The sequence below is a fragment of the Arabidopsis lyrata genome (genome assembly GCF_000004255.2).
Source record: "Arabidopsis lyrata subsp. lyrata unplaced genomic scaffold ARALYscaffold_4, whole genome shotgun sequence".
Lineage (NCBI taxonomy): Eukaryota > Viridiplantae > Streptophyta > Magnoliopsida > Brassicales > Brassicaceae > Arabidopsis > Arabidopsis lyrata.
Genome location: NW_003302552.1, coordinates 19,756,596 through 19,775,126, shown reverse-complemented (window position 1 = coordinate 19,775,126; position 18,531 = coordinate 19,756,596). Strand labels below are relative to the sequence as shown.

The window sequence follows — 18,531 nt, the reverse complement described above, 5'->3', positions numbered from 1 at the left end:
TTTTCAACTCAGATCTTCCTTAAATAAATCCATAATATATTGCACACAGTTTTTGAAGCAATAGCATATCCCTTTTATAGATGTATCTAAAACTTTTATTTTTAGTCCAAATATTGAACTAATTATGATTAAACAATTAAAAGAAGAATATGCAAAATTTAGCTAAGGAAAGAAACATTAATAAATTTGTTAAAATATTTGTAACTTTAACATCATACATATTAATCCGCAAAACTCACAGTATGTATTTTATGGTATTTTAAAGTAAGCAAACAAGAATTTGGAACATGGTTTTAATGGAATGAAATGAGAATAAGAATTACGAGACGGGATGGCAGGAGAACATAAATTAAAAATCAAACTTAATACTCAACTGGTATGAGTTTGTGTTATGAGCACTATATAAAATAAATTTGTTTACACACATAACCTTATACGTACGTTTTTAGTTACAATTTATGACAGATACGGGACCGTAATATTTTTATTTCACGTATACGAGACGGGTTATGGGACGAAAAATTTATGATATATACAAGACGGGATAGATTTCCTGTTCCAAAATAGTTACGCCTAGCTAATATACATGAAATAATCCAAACTAAACCGAATATGTATCCTATTTAACACATGTAATCAAACTGTTAGAAATGTTTTGAATAGTTTAGAAAATAAAAACGTAACATCACTTAACTTTTGCAACTAAATAATATCTTAATTTTATATTAAATACAATTTCACACGTACGTGTAGGTCCGAATCTTAAAATATAACTATGCACTAACGCAACTAAATTTCGTTCATTACTCTAACTTTATAATATCTATATTATTACAAAGTTCACTAACACAACAAAATATTTTATATTTTTAAAATCTATATAACAATTTCTAAAAAAAATATCTCTGCACGTACATGTGGATCTAGATCTAATACACTAAAATATACATCATAAAAACAATAAAATAATCTATATTATATGAAAATTTGTAAGAAATGTTTTTGAAATATGAAACCCCGCACGTACGTGCGGGTCAGGATCTAGTATATATATATATGCAATGCTATAAAATCTGTCTTCATCATAAAATAGAAATCATGAAAATGTAACTCTTTCGGTCTTTCTACTCTATTCTTTTTTTAACGAAGTTATCACTTGTGAAAAATGTTAGAATACATATATGTACGTACTTTACAGAACGAAATATATTTTAAATGATTTTTCAAACCAAAAAAAAAAATTTTAACGGACAATCTCTGGTAAATGAGCAGAATAATTGTTATATTGATTTTTGGTACGCATAATTATCACAACCACCTTATCTTTCTCTATGTTATGATTTCTTTTTTTATTTTATGGGGTCACTTACGTAAATAAGTGGAACCTTGCATTGCATCCATTATTTTATTTTGTCTGATTCTATTTCAAGATAAAAGTTTACCATACATGATTAATGGCTGTTTGTCCAAAAAAAAAAAAAAAAACATGATTAATGGCTGTAATCAAGTCGAAACTAACTCATTACAAAGTACCTCGGTTTTGAACTTTTAATTTATAGATAATTGATTATATGTGGGGTTTTAAACAAATTTTAATTTTAACTTATTTGTTGTTAATGTTTGAGCATATAAAAATCTATTGAAATATAATGGATTAACTAGATTTTAATCCGCGGTACACCGCGGGATGATTTAATTTTAAAGTTAGTATAAAAATATTTTGTAAATTGTATCTCCTTATAACATATTTATTTATATTATAGTTTACAATTGTTATTAAGTAACGGTATACCACGAGTCCACGAGATAATTATTAATAAACTGAGGATTTAACCCGTATTAATGCGGTATATAAATATTGATTCAAATTCGTCTGCCATATAAATCATTTCCGAAATATAACCCGTTCCGTAATTTTTTAACCCGTCCTGTGATTTGTATTAAAAAAAATAAGGATTAAATCCGTATTGAAGCGGCATAAATAATGATATTTTAATCTTTTTATTATTGTTGATTCAAAAACCCGTCCCGCCAAACCCATCCCGCCAAAAAACTCATTTATTTTATTAATGTTCTTATTTATGATATGATTCTGAATCATTGTCTAAATATTTTAATCGATGTAGAACGTTGAACACACATTTTCGTCAATTGCGTAATATATGTCCGTTTTTTAAATTTCGAATCACAGTATATGCAGAAAAAAAATTGATTTTTTTTTTACTTTATGTATTATATGATGATTCAAAACAGTTAAAAACAAATCAAACAAAGATGATAGGAGAATCATAATTATAAATTTTAATCAAATCTTCGAAAAATCTAAATTATTAAATATGGAATATCCGGTGTATGAGTTGGGTTAAATATAACCCGACCCAACAAATTTTTTGTGAAGGAATTTTTAAAATGGGTCGGATATCCGATATATTCAAAAACTTTTTTACCCATCCGTCACAAAAAGTACTGCAATTATACTAATATAGATAATATTCGACACGTGCCAACTACACTAGTACACTATCTTAAAACAAAACAAAAAAATAGCTAAGACAAAAGATGACGAATACCACCAATAGATATGACGAAAAGGCAAACCAAACTAATTATGTAATCAATCTAAAGTTTGATATAGTAGTATTTAACATGGTTTTTCTTTTCTTAAATTATAAATAATAAAGTCTCATACATCCATATCACATAGAGTCATACAGTAATAGCATCTTCAACAATGAAAAACCATAGAAGTTTTTCAAATATAATAATTTAATGTTTTTGTAGTAAATAAATTATTTATTTAAATTTTAATTAATTAAAAAAAATTTTAATTTTATCAAATGAGACACAGTGTCTCATTCTCTCTCTTACTTTTAATTATTTTTTCTTTTTTAATTATTTAGACATCCTATGAAAAACTTCTGTTGGAGATGCTCTAAGAAGATAATGATAGAGAAATAACTTAGCTTACAAAGTTTGTAAAACCAAAAAACCGAATCTTCCGCTTCGATTTACTTTGATAAAATTTTAGAGGGAGACAACTAGCCACGCCCACCTTAATTCCCATGGTTTTTGTTTTGCTATGTATGTATACTTTGAAAAAGAAACCGAAATCAAATTTGAACCAAGTGGAAGCCATATATATCTGCGACGGACAAAAGATGAAAAAACTTACCCAACCATAATTTATAGAGCAACAACGAGTCAATGGTATATCATGAGCATGAAATCAGTGCCGTGCTAAGGCTAATCGTAGTTTAGGGCGAATAAAAAATGTGGCCTTTATTATTAAAAAAATCAAAATAACGAAAATATATATTGTTTCAAATCATATACAGTAGTGATAAGATGAAAGAAAAGAAAATTTCTAAACCACTATTTTTCTATCCTTTTTCCTAAAAAATCATTCAATAAACTCAACTAATTTTGTTTTTAATCTTTTTATTTTTAATGGTTGATTGATAATTATTTGAAGAAGGAATACTCAAAATCAATTTCCTTTTTTTTCTTTCAAATTATCCTTTTTTTTAAATATGCAGATGATTCCAAAACAGATTTTCTTTATTCTTAGTTATCTTTTATTAAAATTATCTTCCATTAGTGCTATATTTATAAACTAAAGTCTAAAGCATGTACAGAAATTTCCTAATACATAACGTATACATATTAATATTATTCTAGTGTCATGGGCTTCTCAAACAAATACCCACTATACAACTTAAATACATAAGCCTAAAAAAAAAAATGTGGCCTACAAAATTCAAAAAATTTTTGTGGCTTTGGGCAAATGCCCTTTCCTCTTCCCATTAAGCACGGCACTGCATGAAATATCTTGTTTATTCAAGTTTAATGCATTGGTAGTAAATTTAATTTATTATACATATGACTATTAGAATATTTTTAACCTAGCTATGTTTAAATATCATGAGCATGAAAAGTAAAAGTAAAACATCTTCACTCTTTTTTTACCAAAAAAATATCTTCAAACTAAAATGCATCAATAATACGTAATATATGTGTGTAGATAATTGTTTATGAAGAAACGTTATATATATATGCATTACTGTGTACTAAAAATAGGTTATAAATTACTTACAAGTACACTAATGCTGTTAAACCGTTTACTCTCGTTTTTCTAGAACACATAAATACATAATAAACCGTTTAGAGTGTCTATAATCTATAGCCTACTATCTAAGTGACTGTTCTTCATAACCTAGCTGTCTACGAAAATATCAAAACCGAAATGCGTAGAACTGCCAAATCAGTTGTCTCTTCTGTTATTAGTACTGGCCTAAAAAATAGTCCAGAATAAATTTGATATACACGTAATGCATGTAGGTGGATGTATGAATTAAATAGGAGGAGCTTCGCCTTATATTTTTCGAACTAACTTTGTCTTCATTTCTCTATCGAATTAAAGAAAAATCTCAGTACGAGACAATGGACCACGAACGCATCTCCTATACATTAATACGACTCAACTGTACATCCAACGGTCGACACTCGTCCACCTTTACACCTCCTCTTTTGTATCCTACACGTTTTTTATATCATCTTCCAAACAACATTAATAGTGACAACGGTTTATTAATCTTTTTCTTTAGTAAACTTTTCTTACATGGATATTGTAGCTACCACTGGAGTTCACTTGATTTCTAGGTTCAATCAATTGTAGAAAGAAGTTATGATCTTTCGTTATGAGGAGTAATACGTTATTACTTTTCTTGTCAAAAATATATCCTCTTTAAATCACCATTGGTGTAGATATTAGTAATAACATTTAAGTCGTATACACATATATTGATGAACAGTATATCGCCCCCACTCATTTATTATCTAACCATTTCTTGGCCCTCTACAATTATTTTCGAGTATCTTATATATATGCCATATGCATCCATGTGAAATTTACAATACAAAAAAAAAAATCCGAAAATAATACAGATACAACAAAAAATTAAGAAAAACAGATTAATAAGCACATGACATGTGCTTACACACTCCATGCAAAAAAAGAGATCCTTTAATTCTTCCGCAAACTTCTCTTACACTACCAAAGCATAACTTTTCCAAAAATAGATGCGCCTTTGTCTCTCTTTTTCATATCTGCAGAAGCTTCGTCGTCTTCGGATCTAGCATTTTCTTTTTTTCTCTTCTCCATTTTCGATAGTTAATCCGGATAAAAACCTGTCTCAACGACATATCCAGAGAGGGAAGTTTTAGTTACAGAAGTATATTAAATGAAGACAATGTCAGGAAGATCAGAAGACGACACTAATGGAGTCATATCTTCAAAGATAATCGTAAAGGAGAGCTCTCAGGTCAATTCATCGTCAAGAATCTATTACTACGGCGGAGCATCCGTGCCGTTTTTATGGGAGACACAACCAGGGACACCAAAACACTCTCTTTTCTCTGAATCCTTTCGTGTTCCTCCGTTAACGCCACCTCCGTCGTATTACTCATCATCTTCCTCCTCCGGAAACCATATGAGTAAAGCGAGAACGAAACAAACTAGATTCGTGAAGACTCTGTTGTCACGTCACGTGTCGCGTCCTTCGTTTTCTTGGTCGTCTACGTCTTCATCTTCTTCCTCTTCGTATTCTTCCTCGTCTCCTCCATCTAAAGCAGAGCATCGTCCGAGAAAATGTTATTCTTGTTCGAGATCGTACGTTAAGGAAGACGACGAGGAAGAGATTGGGTCGTCGTCTCCGACTTCGACGTTGTGTTATAAAAGAGGGTTTAGTTCATCTATGGGAAGTATGAAAAGAGCTTTGTGTTCTGTTCTTAGCCATGGATCTAGTCGTAAAGATCTTAGATTGATGTAATGGTTTCTCCATGTTGTTCTTATTTTGATTGTTGTTATGAAAGAATAGGATCTTGTGTATAAGATCCATTTTTTCTTTTTCTTTTTTTTGAACTGTTTTGGCTTTTGCCTCTTTGAACACATATATTAGTGTTTGATTGTGTTCAACTGTTGAAAAAAAGTTTATTATGTTTTGATTATGTTTCTGTTGCTCACTCTTGTGATTTTGTGAATTTTAATGTTTCGAATTAATTTGTGAAATTTGAATGGATCTTTCGGTACGCTTAAAGTATTGATCGATAGTGAAATTATTTTATTAATTATTCAATTTTAATTAGTCAACGAGACAACGACATACTTTATCTAAACTCTACACGAAAAAATGTGGCGATTTAACTGACCATGTGCCAGCATTTATGGGCTCTATTCATTATTTTTTTGTCTTGTTTATTCGTGTTATTTCACTTTCTAGATTAAAGCTGAATTTAAAAAAAAATAAGAAAACGTTTTCGTTCTGATCTCAGTTTAAATCGTAAGTGGGTAAGAAGCTTAAATACAAGTTTCAGTAAACTAACCAGAATGTTTACCATCAAACTCAGTCATTAAATAGAAAGGAAAATAAAAACGGGTAGGTGTTATAGATGTTCAAGAAAGTTGTGCAGGTATGACATTTAATAACTGTTAAGTAAATTTCCTTAAAGAATATTTTCCTTAGAATATGCAACTTTTTGGAAGTAAATTTTCTCTTTGTATATAATAATAAGCCAAAATTTTTTTTTTTGTCCTAAGGCTCTCAAATATATTGAGCCGGGGCTGGAACCAGGGCCTGTTCTTTTGCCATAAAAAAGACAAAGAAGGTTCGGATGTACGAAAACTATTTGGGACAAGGATCTTCGAAATAAGGAATTCACTGTATGTTTCGATACCGCTAAACCCTAGTTCGATCAACAAAATAATAACTAAAACACTTATATTTGTGAAGCAAGGAATAACGGCCAAGCAAAAAGTCCCAAGAGATAGGGTTGGGAAAGAGTTTTAAACGTTTTTTCTTTTCTTTTACAAAAAAGCCTGTTAAAAAACTAAGTAGTCTCATTGTTGTCATCCGGAAGAATTAAGTTGCATTCCTAAAACCATGGTTTAAATTCTAAACTTTGTTTGGGAGGGGTTTCACCGTTTCAGCTCGATAAAGAGATATATATAGGCGGCTCTTATCTAGAACTCGCTTTCAAAGCTTGAAGCTTCTAATTGTTTTGTGGAAAAAAATTATTTCCAAAATAAGCTGTTAATATATAAATATATTTATAACTCAATTTACTTTTTTTTTTTTCAATTTCCAATTTCGAAATGGACAATTAAATTCTAAAGATATTTTTATTTTTTATTTATCATCAAGTAATATTTTTTGCTAACTCAAACTTAACACCATAAGATTTTAATATAAAATACAAAGACGAAGAGAGAACAACGGGGCGACGATTTAGGCTCCAAATACGGGTCAAACAAGAATGTATACAAGTGCAAAGCTTTCTTAGAGTCTAAGCAATCTTCTTCTTTGTATTCGATTTTAATTTGACATACTAATTGTTCTAATAATGTATAAAATAACTACGAGAATATATCACCCTCTTTTTTTTCACCACACACTTTGATATACCAGTATACCACCGCTATGCACTTGCATTCTTGCTCACATCCGAATTGTAAGATTTATTTTTCTAAATAAAGGGAAAGAAAGAAGAGATGTTGATAGTTCGTGTGTTCTTGGCTCATGTTTCGAGTAGGGCTATAACGAAGAGGACAATTGGTTTACGCTTTAAAAGACTATTTTGGTACTATCTGCAAACAAGGACCAAGAGACAGTATATATATGGTCCTAAAATTATTAGCTGGATAACAGTAAAAATAAATGAGAAAATTAGCATTGGTATCATATTTTATCAAAAAGTTAGCACCAATACTATATTCAAGGTTCAATTATCATTCATACCACATTGTGCTTGTAAAATGATCATTTTATCCTTTAACTGGTGAGATAAGGAACTGCGATTGATGTGACCCTCCGAAATTTCTGCCGTCTTTTGTCTCTCTCTTAACGCATTGGTAACCGTCTTCGTCCCTCTGGCTGGTAAAACAAAATTGTCCCTCACTAAATCCAGATCTTCGTCTTCAGCCCTTTGGCTCAATAAAATAAAGATCAAGTTGTCTCCGAGTAAATTCAGATCTCTGGTTGGTAAAACCACATCATCTAGCGATGGACAATCAAGAGAAGTTGTCCCCGAGTAAATCCAGATCTCTGGCTGGTAAATCCACAACATCTAGCGATGGACAATCAAGAGATTGAGACTTATTCTTGAGGGACATCATTCACTCTATTTCATAATTATTGTCTATGGTAAATGTAAACTGCATTTAATGCAATGTTTTGTCCTTCTTCTCTGACACAAAGTTTTCCTTCTGACAAAGTTGTCATTCTCTGACACAAAGTTGTCCTTCTCTGACACAAAGTTGTCCCGTTTCCCTATCGGCGTTTGCTGTAGCTCCTTCCTCTGACACATTTCTGACGCAGACAGAAGGGTAAAATCGTCCAAACTCTACTACACTACCACACACAAGTGGTACAACTGCTAAATTGATTTCCATTGTAGTATATTTGTTAGAGATTTTGAAAATTGTGGTACATTTGCTAAAAATCCCTAAATAAATTCTATTTTTATTCATTAGATATGGTATTTGTTGATTTTTTTGGTTTATTTTATTCTTTGACGAAGATTCTTTGCATCTTCCTTCTCCTATTTATGAATTATCGATACATAGAACATATACAAAATAATACCTAACTATACATGCATACGTACAATTATAGTCGATTCGTACACAAATATAATAATTAAATATTATTATGTGTAACTCATTTTCAAAATAACAACTCATATATATGTATAAAATGAACAAATTTAAAATGAGTCCTTATATACAAGAGATGATGAGGTTTCTTGATTTTGACAAGAAACTAACATGTCAAAATCACCAAACTATCATTCTCATTCACTCTTTTTTTTTTTTTTTTTTTTTTTTTTTGTTGAAGAGAAGTACATGATCTAACAATATCTTCTCTAAATCCTTCACCAACTTTTTACTATAATAAACCTTAAAAACTATTTAGCTATAGTAAACTACTCATCGGGCGGTCCATTCGTGTGCAACGACTTAGATTTATATGAGTTCCAAACAATATGATCTGTAAAATTGGAATCATATAAAGTTGAAATTTAATTAATTACACCCTACTTAAGAAAAAGAAAAAAGGAAGTGTGCTATTAATGTGAAGCAAAAGTCCACATGCGGCTATGGGAAAACAAATACATTAAAAGTAGGCATTAAAACCCACACAGCTCTGATCTAGTGGTAGTTGAGAATTGGGGAAAAGTTTGAAGGAACTAACTCAGATTCGATCCATGCTGGAAACAAAAAACACATATGTGTGGAAAGTCTGGGAATCCAGTAACAGGCGATCTGGCTACTCTTGGCATTAGTCGGAAAACATTCAAAACTCGGGACAGACAGTGTGGTGGTCCTTCGGGGAGAAGTCCACTATGAAGCACTTCGGTACGCGGATCAGCGATAAGGTTTATAAAAAAAAAAAAAAAAAAAAGTAGGCATTAAGCACGAAATCCATCTGTTGTTGCCTGACCGATGAATGAATGACTACATTATAAGTACGTATTTTTACGTGTGATCAGATTCGTAAAGTCAAACGTTAAAATTTTTAAAAAACCTCACGGGTCACGTGCTCAAGCAGTGAATACAGCTCTTCAGTCTTTACTAACTAGATATCTTCAGTTGTTTTCATGTTAAAAGAGAGACTATTCTGGCTCTCAAGCTACCAAATCCTCTTTCATCTCCATTAGAAAGTTCTATTATATACACATCGTGATCACTAAATCTTACACTTGGTATTTTACTTGCCTTTAAAGCCTTCCTTGGCTATCTTCCTTCACACCCTCTTTAAAGAGTCACTTGACTTTAATATTTCTCCTTTTCTCTTTATTTTTATATTTTTTTCCTTCTTTGCGATTCTCTGAGAGCATGCCTGAATGTCAAGAGAAAGGTAAGAAGTGAACATCTCATTAGTGAAACCCTTTTTCTCTTTACAATGATTTAGATTTTATTCCCTCAACTGGTGGATATGGTTGATTTTTACCTTTTAGTCCTATATATATTCATGCTATTATTGAAAACTAAAGCTCTTCTTCGAGTTCTCGTGTTCAGGGAGAGATTTGAAGAGATAGGGAAGAAGATCAAAAGAGAAGCAGATGCTTGACCTCATCAGATGGCAGGAATTAGAAGACCAATGTCGGGTCCTCCCGGAACTCTCAACACCATTACACCTTGTGCTGCCTGCAAGCTTTTGCGCCGTAGATGTGCTCAAGAATGTCCCTTTTCTCCGTATTTCTCCCCACACGAGCCTCATAAGTTCGCATCCGTCCACAAAGTCTTTGGAGCTAGCAACGTCTCCAAGATGCTAATGGTAATAACCATTTCAAAACATATAATCTTACTTTTAACATGCATATATAATACACACTTGGAACCCTTTACACATGTAACAAATAACCAATTGATGGTAATCTAGTGGTCATCATCGCTCTCTTAGACGATGTAAGCAGAGATTAATTCTTATTAGATGCCTATAAATTTTCCGTTGTAAATAATTTAGATACTACTTAAAATTTCGAGAGATTACTCTGTATTTTGCTATGAAATCTTTAATCAACAGAATAATAATGATTTTAACACAATTCTCATAACGTGAAACAATTCCAAACTAATCAGGAAGTACCTGAGAGCCAGAGAGCAGACGCCGCAAATAGCCTTGTGTATGAAGCAAACGTGAGGCTAAGAGATCCGGTGTACGGATGCATGGGAGCAATCTCAGCTCTACAACAACAAGTCCAAGCTTTACAAGCCGAGCTCACGGCCGTAAGATCAGAGATTCTTAAGTACAAGCAACGAGAAGCTGTCGCCACTTTGATCGTACCTTCCAACTCCCAAGTCGCCGGATTTCACAACTCCGGTGGCGTCTCCGTGATTGCACCACCACCTCAAAGACCATCAACTCCACCACAACCTACGACGGCTCATCCTCCTCCTCCATCTTCTTGTATTTTATCTCAACCAACCACAAGAGCCTTAGAATACGGCGACATTGAAAGTGAGAACAACTCTTACTTCGGTTAAATTTTACTTGTCTCATTCTACAAATACATACAAATACATATAATTTATTTCGATAATTTGTGATCCGGTGACTAATTAAATTAAATAAACTTAAGGGACCAGGGTTGGTCTTGAATAGCCTGTCATTAGTCTATCGAATGTATATATTAATTTTGTTTAGTTGGTAAGTAGTACAGTATAATTTAGATGCAGATAACTGATGATTAAATGAGGTTGAAACATCGTTTTACTGATATACAAAGTAGAAGTCAGTTGGTCTAAATTTTTTTTATCTAACCTTGATGAAGTACATGCATGTATCATACTATCATGTATGATGCATTTTGAATTTTAGGTAGCTTAAATCAAATTAATGAGTCATACATACGATACGAAACTGAGTTTCCAATTTTTTTTGGTTATTCTAGAATCCAAGCAACATAATGTTACTTAGCTCTATAAAAAAGCTACTTGCACCAAATTTTGTGTGATAGCTAGCTGGCTTTGGATCTGCAGATACGTGTATAAAATATATAGTGTTTATTAGTTGGGTGAAGTGTCAGCTGTATATTTAAATTTATTTTCCGAGTTTCCTTAGCGTATCGAATTAATCAATCCAGCTTCTTTTGACCAGATTCATGCAAACAATGTTCGGTGGGGATGTGTTTTGCTTAAAAATGGTAAAATAAAATTAATGAGCAATAAGGAAGAGTTCTTTACTTTTTTTACTTCGTTAATTTTCCGTTGTACAAATATGAAAGCAGATAATTTGGCATGAAAAGTTCGTTTATACCCAACCGTAATATGTCACTTATGCAAACAATATTTTCCATTGCTTGCTTATTTGAGCTAGTTATTTAAAGGTGTTGACAAAAAAATAAAAATAATAATCAATTTGAAATTAAATATTTGACATAATTGTTAGTCCTTAATTTCATTAATTGGCCTACCAACAAGCAAATAAGGATATACAGTAATCTAATTTGGTTGCAAATCTGTCTGTAAAATGGAATTTAACACATACTGTATTTTGGACATCTTTTATCTTCATTTGTATGGTACTATCATTATTATTTGCCATCTCAGGTTTGTAACTTCAAATCTGGGTAAAAGAACCACGCTTTATTAGTTGAAAAACGTGAAATTAATACATTTACTTTTAACGTTCTCGCTAATTGTAAGTTTTCAACACATCCTTGTGTTGGAAATATTTCCCAGCCGGTTGAATTCATATCCCTAAAACAGTAAGCAAAAAGGTCGGACTCAAAAGTCAGATTCAAAAAAAATCAATCCCCTAAACCTAAATTGTAATTTGAAGACCATTGACTAGAGCTTTTGTGGTTGGAAATGCTTATCTAGGGTCAAAGATTATGATCCTTATAGGAGATGTGATGTTTTGGCCTTTGGGTTTGGTCCAATGTCACGGTTGCTTCATACTATGGTACTTAATGATCCCTTGTCTAGGTCATCCACAATGGGAGAACTATAAGGGCATCATCAATGGGGGATCATGTGAGGGTGTTCTTATAGAGAATATAATGTTAAAATAATGTAAGATCATGTGTTTAGATCTTTTGTTTAGAAGTTGATTAGTGGGAGAACATGTGTAAGATCTTAAGACTTAATAATATAATAATCTAAATTAAATTAGATTTTACAATTATTAAAACATTTAAAAATAACATATAAATTGCAAATGCCAAATTTATGAAAAACTGAAAATAAAAGTGAAAATACAATACTAAATATTTATGAAAAAAACATTAAAAATATAAATAACAATAAACAAACAAACATATTACTTAATAAAAGCACAAAAACATTTTATCTAATTAATACATAGTTTATTATCCAAATTTATTCCAAATATGTTGAATATTCCAACCAATGCCCAAATGCCACGTCACCCCGCAACACCCACAAGAACAGATCCAGGTCAAGAGCCCAGTTCCTGATCTTAAGCCCATTGACCCATTTTTTTGAATTTAAATAATGCTTAGATCAGGGGGGTGATCCCCCAATACAGATGGTCTAAGCATGGTCTTAGAATAAAAAAATTACAAAATAATAAAAAGAGGAGAGAACAGTTGAGAAACAGATCCTCGGCCAGATCTGTTCTTGAAACGATCTTAGAGACAGGTGTCTAATTCTGATTGGGTTCAAATTTGGCAAAGGAAAAAAGCCCCATTTCTCTTTTTCTTCCTCCTCCAAAATCTTCAATTTCACGGCAACAAGTGTCTAATCAACTTTTTAACAAAAAATCTTAACTACAGATCTTACATTTTTTTAACCATATTTTTACTCTAAGAACACCCAAAGGTGATCCCCATTGAAGATGCCCTAAGGGAACATACTATTCCACTCGATACTTATATTTTCAAAGTTAACTTGCTTGATAGATTTCTATCGTTTGTTGAAACTAAGACCAACATCATGTGAATTCTCCAACGTTCAAGTTTATGCGACCAATGGGAATCGATCTCTGGGTTTAATTAACAGGTAGAAACAAAACCACTAACTTGAGTAACAACTTGGTACTTCCAAATTTAAATAATTTGATGAGAATAATCACTAAAGTTTTTTTTTTTTTTTTTAACACACTAAAGTTTTATTCATCATGTTAATTAGAATATCACTACAAATTTTCTTGAAAACCATATATATACACATCTCTCATTGTTATATAATTAGATACTAAGAGGCGATGTCTCGAAGGCTTTTGCCTCCATTTGAACACTTCCTCCACTCAACTCTTTGGTCTCATCACTCTTGTAAACATACTTGGTCGCTGCCCACAAGAAAAATCCCATGTTCACTATCGAAATCACCATTAGAAACCCATAATAGTAATCAAGCCTCGAATCATTCAAATTATCCCCAATCCAACTCTTCCCTCCACCTCTACTCGTGATCTTATCAATCATTGTCACCAAGAAGCTGTTCAAGAAATTCCCAAGACCAATGCCACTCGTGAAAAACGTTGTTCCAAGGCTTTGCATCTCCTCAGGTGACTGATCATAGAAAAACTCAAGCAAACCAATCGCGTTAAACACATCCCCAATGCCTAGAAGAGAGTACTGAGGGAGCAACCAGAAAATGCTCATAGGTACAACTTGTTTCGGACTAGTTATGTGAAATTCCCTTATCACGTGCATCCTCTTGACCTCCACGGCCGAAGCAACCGCGATGGCAACAATTTGTATGGCAAACCCTATCCCTAGCCTTTGGAGTAGAGTGATCCCTCTAGGATTTCCGGTTTTCTTGCGCATGAAGGGAACAAAGTATTGGTCGTACATGGGCACAGAGAGAAGCATCGAGAGCGTAACAAAGCTTCCCAGTGAAGCCGCAGGGATCTGGAAGTTGGATCCGATTTTTCGGTCAAGCGTGGTCCCTTGTTTGACGAAAAGAGTGTTGACTTGTGCCCACAAGGTGCTTGGGATTAAAGTGACAAGCCATATAAAGATAAGTCCTAGCACACGCTTTGCCACTTCCACTTTCGTCACCGTACATGGTAATATTCTTGAACTTGTCTTAATGGCCGCTTTATCCAAGAACCTGTAATAGCAAAATCCATATTATTAATTTATTTAAATCTATCAATTCCATAGTCATTCAAAATAACTTTGTGTCTTGTCTTGTCCATGATAGTTTTCTAAATGTAGATGAGATGCAATAAACTTATTTTAGCTTTTAAATTGCCATGAAGGAATATGTCTTATCAGTTCCAAAAAAATGTTTGATACTTCATAAAGCTACGCACATAAAATTGTATCAATATTTTTGTTATATCTTTAGTTTTCTATAGTTGGTTGATTTTGTAATGTGAAATGATTTCGGCACGAAACTGTAGTGGGGTGATATTGGAGAACACATTAACGTGTAGAAGGTGAGAATTGGGGACCATCTACTAAGAGATTCTACAGAGCAGGTACACTAGATTAGATATATTAATAAAAAGAAAACAACATTGTATATATTCCACTTCATAACCCACCACCAGGCACTAGACATAAAAGGCATAATTTTGATAGAGTTTTTATCCAATGGTTCTATTGGCCTATGATTCTCTGTCAAGGAGTCAAACTACAATCATGCTCTCTTGGTTTTTCCTTTTCTATATACTTAATGGTGAGGACCAAAAAAGATTATCCGTTTATCTAGAATCAGAATTTGAGATAAGTTTTTTTTTTATGAGAAAATTATTAAAAGAAATAAATTCTTTAATGAGATGGTATGCAACACTGACCTGAAGACGGGAGTGTGATGAACTTGATGTTTACCATTGCTTTTGTAATAATGAGAGTCAAGCTCATAAAGCTCCATGAGGTCATCAGGACACTGAAGCTTTCGGTTTTTGAATGCCTCGATAGGAACTTGAACCAAATCTTTCGCCAAATTATCTGATTTGATAACCTTATGCCTGTAAAATGGTGTTCCGATATAGAACACAATAAGAGAAACCAAGAGTCCTACGGTAGGAATGCCATAACCTAAACCCCATCCGAGATTCTCTTGGATGTAGACGAGCCCTAATGTTGCAAATAACGCGCCCAAGAAAGAGCTAAACATCCACCAATTGAAGAATGAAACTTTTTGTTTCTTCTCTTCAATGCTATAGTTGTCGAATTGGTCCGCTCCAAATGTAGAAATGTTAGGTTTTGTTCCGCCGGCTCCAATAGCTATTGTATAGAGGGATACGTAGAAAAATGTTATTTGTAAGGAGGAGGCTTTGTTGCATACCCCGTTTTCGCATGTCGGTCTTAGGGATTTTACTGTTACCGCCATTGTTAAGAGAATCATCCCCTGCAAACAGAAGAAAGATCTTATATTATGCCAACATTTCATGAAATTAGATCATATTTATTTTTCCTGTGCATTTGCATTAACATTTACGTCTTACAACCTCTTCATGTTCATCATTTTGACTTGAGTAAACTTTTTACTGGTTTAAGAAAGTCATTTCTTGATTGAGATGTGATCTATCAAAAGTCATTGTTTTTTATTTTTCTATAGATACTGATAAGATATAAGATTTGTATCTGATTTGCTAAACCAATAAAATTAAAGTAAAGTGATAATCGTGGGTCCTCTTGAATATGTGTGGAAACCACGTTTGATACGTATCCATGTCTTAAGAATCAACATAAATCAAATCTCAAAAGTAAAATAATGGAGTTTTCGTTAACTGGTGCCTTCAACTTCTGACACGTAGACGACATTTTGGTCAACGTGTTCGACATTAAGCCTAATTAAATTCTAAAACTAATTGCGGTAGTTATAAGATACATATACACAAAACATACTCATACTACTAACAGTCATTGCTACTTGTCCTTTTATCTACGTATATGTAAATACAAAATTTGATGATCCATACATATTTTGTATTTTTCAGATACATATTTTTATATATGCAAAAAGGGAATAAATTGTCTGGTATTTTCTTGAAAAAGAGTATTTGTTTTCTATATATGGAAAATTCTGATCTTCTAGATGATATTCTCATATAATATATATCCACTTTAACAGAAACCACACAGTTGTCCTCAAATATTATAACCAGTGGAAAAAAATGCAAATAGTTTTTGTGGCAGTGTCTTCTTGGGATAAATGCTCACGGACCCTATCTGATCGTACGTCCAAAACGCGACAAACACATACATCTCTACTCCTTTATCATGACCAACCCAAAAAAATTGAGTAAATATATTCATTGGTAGGAAAAATCTGAAACATAGCATTCTTAAGAGACTTTGACAAAAAAAAAAAAAAAAAAAAAAGCATTCTTAAGAGAAAATATAACTGCGAAAAAAAAGAAAGAGAAAATATAACTAGAAAATGACGACTAAAACTTTAATAAGCTCAAGAAAAAAAAGAGGTCATTATGATAGACTCTGATCTTAATCTTAATATCTTATTACGTATAATTATATTTTTGTAGAATCTGCAACACCAGTTTAGATTTTTGAACTGTATTACAAAATTAATATATTTTGCTGAAAAAAGTAACTTTATTTATTTGATATTGTAAAACTTTAATTGTTTGGTTCATTTTTTCTAATTTCGATTCCTTTGAAAAGTTGTAAAACGTTTTATCTGGTTTCCTTAATTTAATTCGAATGTTAACCATAAAAAAATAAAAGAGAATATGTAGAAGTACCAGGACGTAGATGAGAGAGGAGGCAGTAAATGTCCAGAAGCGGCCGATGTATGAGTCGGCGATGTAAGCTCCGGCGATGGGAGTTATCCAAACCGCACCGGACCAATTATTAACATTTCTAACCGAAGAGATAGTGTCTTCGTGAAGTCTTGTGGTCAAATAGTTCACTAAGTTCGACGCTATTCCATAAAACGCCATCCTCTCAAACGCTTCATACCCTTCTCATACACACAAACACACAAAAGACTATATAAAGATTTAAGGGACAACAACGCAAGCAATTTATGTTTTTGATTATCAAGTTATCTATAGACGAACATAGTTATTTGTGGTTTGTGAAAATATACCGAGGAGGAAAGAGCAAGCTCTCCAACGACCTGTCTTGGAGGCGAGGACGGGACGGCCTTGGAGGTCGACGGTGCCATCTTGTGTGTAAACTTTTGCAGCCTCCATTAATTGTTTTTTTTTTTGTTTATATCAAATAATTGTAAAAGAGATTAATTTGTTTTTTTGGGGGATGTATTTGGTAATGTTGTGAGAGTTGATAAAGCTATGAGAGGTCAGGGCTGTGAAGAGAGAGACTAAACGGAAAGATTTAAGGTTGCATTGTGTTTTTTCCTTTTTAATGGGATTTTGAGCAAAAAAAATGAAAACAAGGTCTTCGAGGTTTGCTTAGTTTAGCTATTATTACTCTCCTCAAGTATGTGATATATATAAAGCCACCGCTAGATTTTTTGTTTCCTTTTCATTAATAATGTCATCATCATCACCTTGGTCATGTAACCACCACCATCATCATCACCATTATAAATCCTTGGATGGCATGTACAATTTTTTTAATTGGTTCGTTGTTTATTATAGTTTAAATATGGAATAAAATACCAAACATAAGTCCTATGTATTTTTGGCCGAAAATTCTGGTCAGCAATAGGTAGCGATATAGCATCTTTTTGTTCCAATGATAAGAAATAAGAATCACTCAATTAAACGTTTATTATAAACCTATGCCATCCTGTGAACCAAAAAAACAACAACTCAATAAACCGTATAGGATTATCATTTTTTGTATCAGTTTATGCCTCAACGCTTGATGTCATTAGCGTATTCATTTTTTTTCTTCTGTTAATGATACTAAGCGTATTTGTATGAAATTGACCGACAATGCTAAAAATACACATTGGAAGAGGCGTATAAAAGTTGTAGAAAAAAATATCATAAATATTTCCAACAAAAAACGTCTATATTGCATATATATTTTAGTTTTTTACGTTTTCCAAGCATAGTTTCGTCTTTCGTCATATCTTTGCTTTAAAAAAAACTTCATGGTGTTTTCTATACTAGTTTCTTC

At 32.5% G+C, this 18,531-nt stretch overlaps 3 protein-coding genes across 4 annotated transcripts; 2 read left to right on the top strand and 1 right to left on the bottom strand.

The window, feature by feature from the left end:
* The first annotated feature begins 4,902 nt into the window (after positions 1-4,902).
* On the top strand, positions 4,903-6,087 carry LOC9317791 (uncharacterized protein DDB_G0271670). The gene has a single exon (XM_002881679.2). It carries the CDS (start codon positions 5,241-5,243, stop codon positions 5,826-5,828), a length of 588 nt encoding a protein of 195 aa, XP_002881725.2. The 5' UTR covers positions 4,903-5,240; the 3' UTR covers positions 5,829-6,087.
* Positions 6,088-9,444: 3,357 nt separating this feature from the next.
* LOC9315939 (LOB domain-containing protein 15) lies at positions 9,445-12,455 on the top strand. Of its 2 annotated transcripts, XM_021027127.1 has the most exons (4): positions 9,445-9,914; positions 10,076-10,334; positions 10,640-11,018; positions 11,658-12,455. In XM_021027127.1, the coding sequence occupies exons 2-4, from the start codon at positions 10,137-10,139 to the stop codon at positions 11,696-11,698; spliced, it is 618 nt and encodes a 205-aa protein (XP_020882786.1). In that variant the 5' UTR covers positions 9,445-9,914; positions 10,076-10,136; the 3' UTR covers positions 11,699-12,455. The 2 variants fall into 2 exon arrangements, with proteins under 2 accessions (XP_020882786.1, XP_020882787.1); XM_021027128.1 differs by lacking the exons at positions 9,445-9,914; positions 11,658-12,455 and having other exon boundaries at positions 9,923-10,334; positions 10,640-11,161.
* A 1,174-nt stretch (positions 12,456-13,629) lies between these two features.
* On the bottom strand, positions 13,630-17,881 carry LOC9317790 (protein NRT1/ PTR FAMILY 5.1). The gene is made up of 4 exons (XM_002879825.2): positions 17,531-17,881; positions 17,184-17,401; positions 15,270-15,826; positions 13,630-14,578 (listed from the first exon to the last, which is right to left on the bottom strand). The coding sequence occupies exons 1-4, from the start codon at positions 17,634-17,636 to the stop codon at positions 13,711-13,713; spliced, it is 1,749 nt and encodes a 582-aa protein (XP_002879871.1). The 5' UTR covers positions 17,637-17,881; the 3' UTR covers positions 13,630-13,710.
* Positions 17,882-18,531: the final 650 nt, after the last annotated feature.

What these genes read in the sequence shown, in the direction of transcription:
- LOC9317791 (XM_002881679.2), top strand. Translation starts at nt 5,241, where the DNA reads ATGAAGACAATGTCAGGAAGATCAGAAGACGACACTAATGGAGTCATA.
- LOC9315939 (XM_021027127.1), top strand. Translation starts at nt 10,137, where the DNA reads ATGGCAGGAATTAGAAGACCAATGTCGGGTCCTCCCGGAACTCTCAAC. An exon ending in ACGTCTCCAAGATGCTAATG is followed by an intron (nt 10,335 to 10,639) that starts GTAATAACCATT and finishes CAAACTAATCAG; the next exon opens with GAAGTACCTGAGAGCCAGAG. An exon ending in AGAATACGGCGACATTGAAA is followed by an intron (nt 11,019 to 11,657) that starts GTGAGAACAACT and finishes TCTTTTGACCAG; the next exon opens with ATTCATGCAAACAATGTTCG.
- LOC9317790 (XM_002879825.2), bottom strand. Translation starts at nt 17,636, where the DNA reads ATGGAGGCTGCAAAAGTTTACACACAAGATGGCACCGTCGACCTCCAA. An exon ending in AGCTTGCTCTTTCCTCCTCG is followed by an intron (nt 17,402 to 17,530) that starts GTATATTTTCAC and finishes GTGTATGAGAAG; the next exon opens with GGTATGAAGCGTTTGAGAGG. An exon ending in CATCACACTCCCGTCTTCAG is followed by an intron (nt 14,579 to 15,269) that starts GTCAGTGTTGCA and finishes TTGCTATTACAG; the next exon opens with GTTCTTGGATAAAGCGGCCA.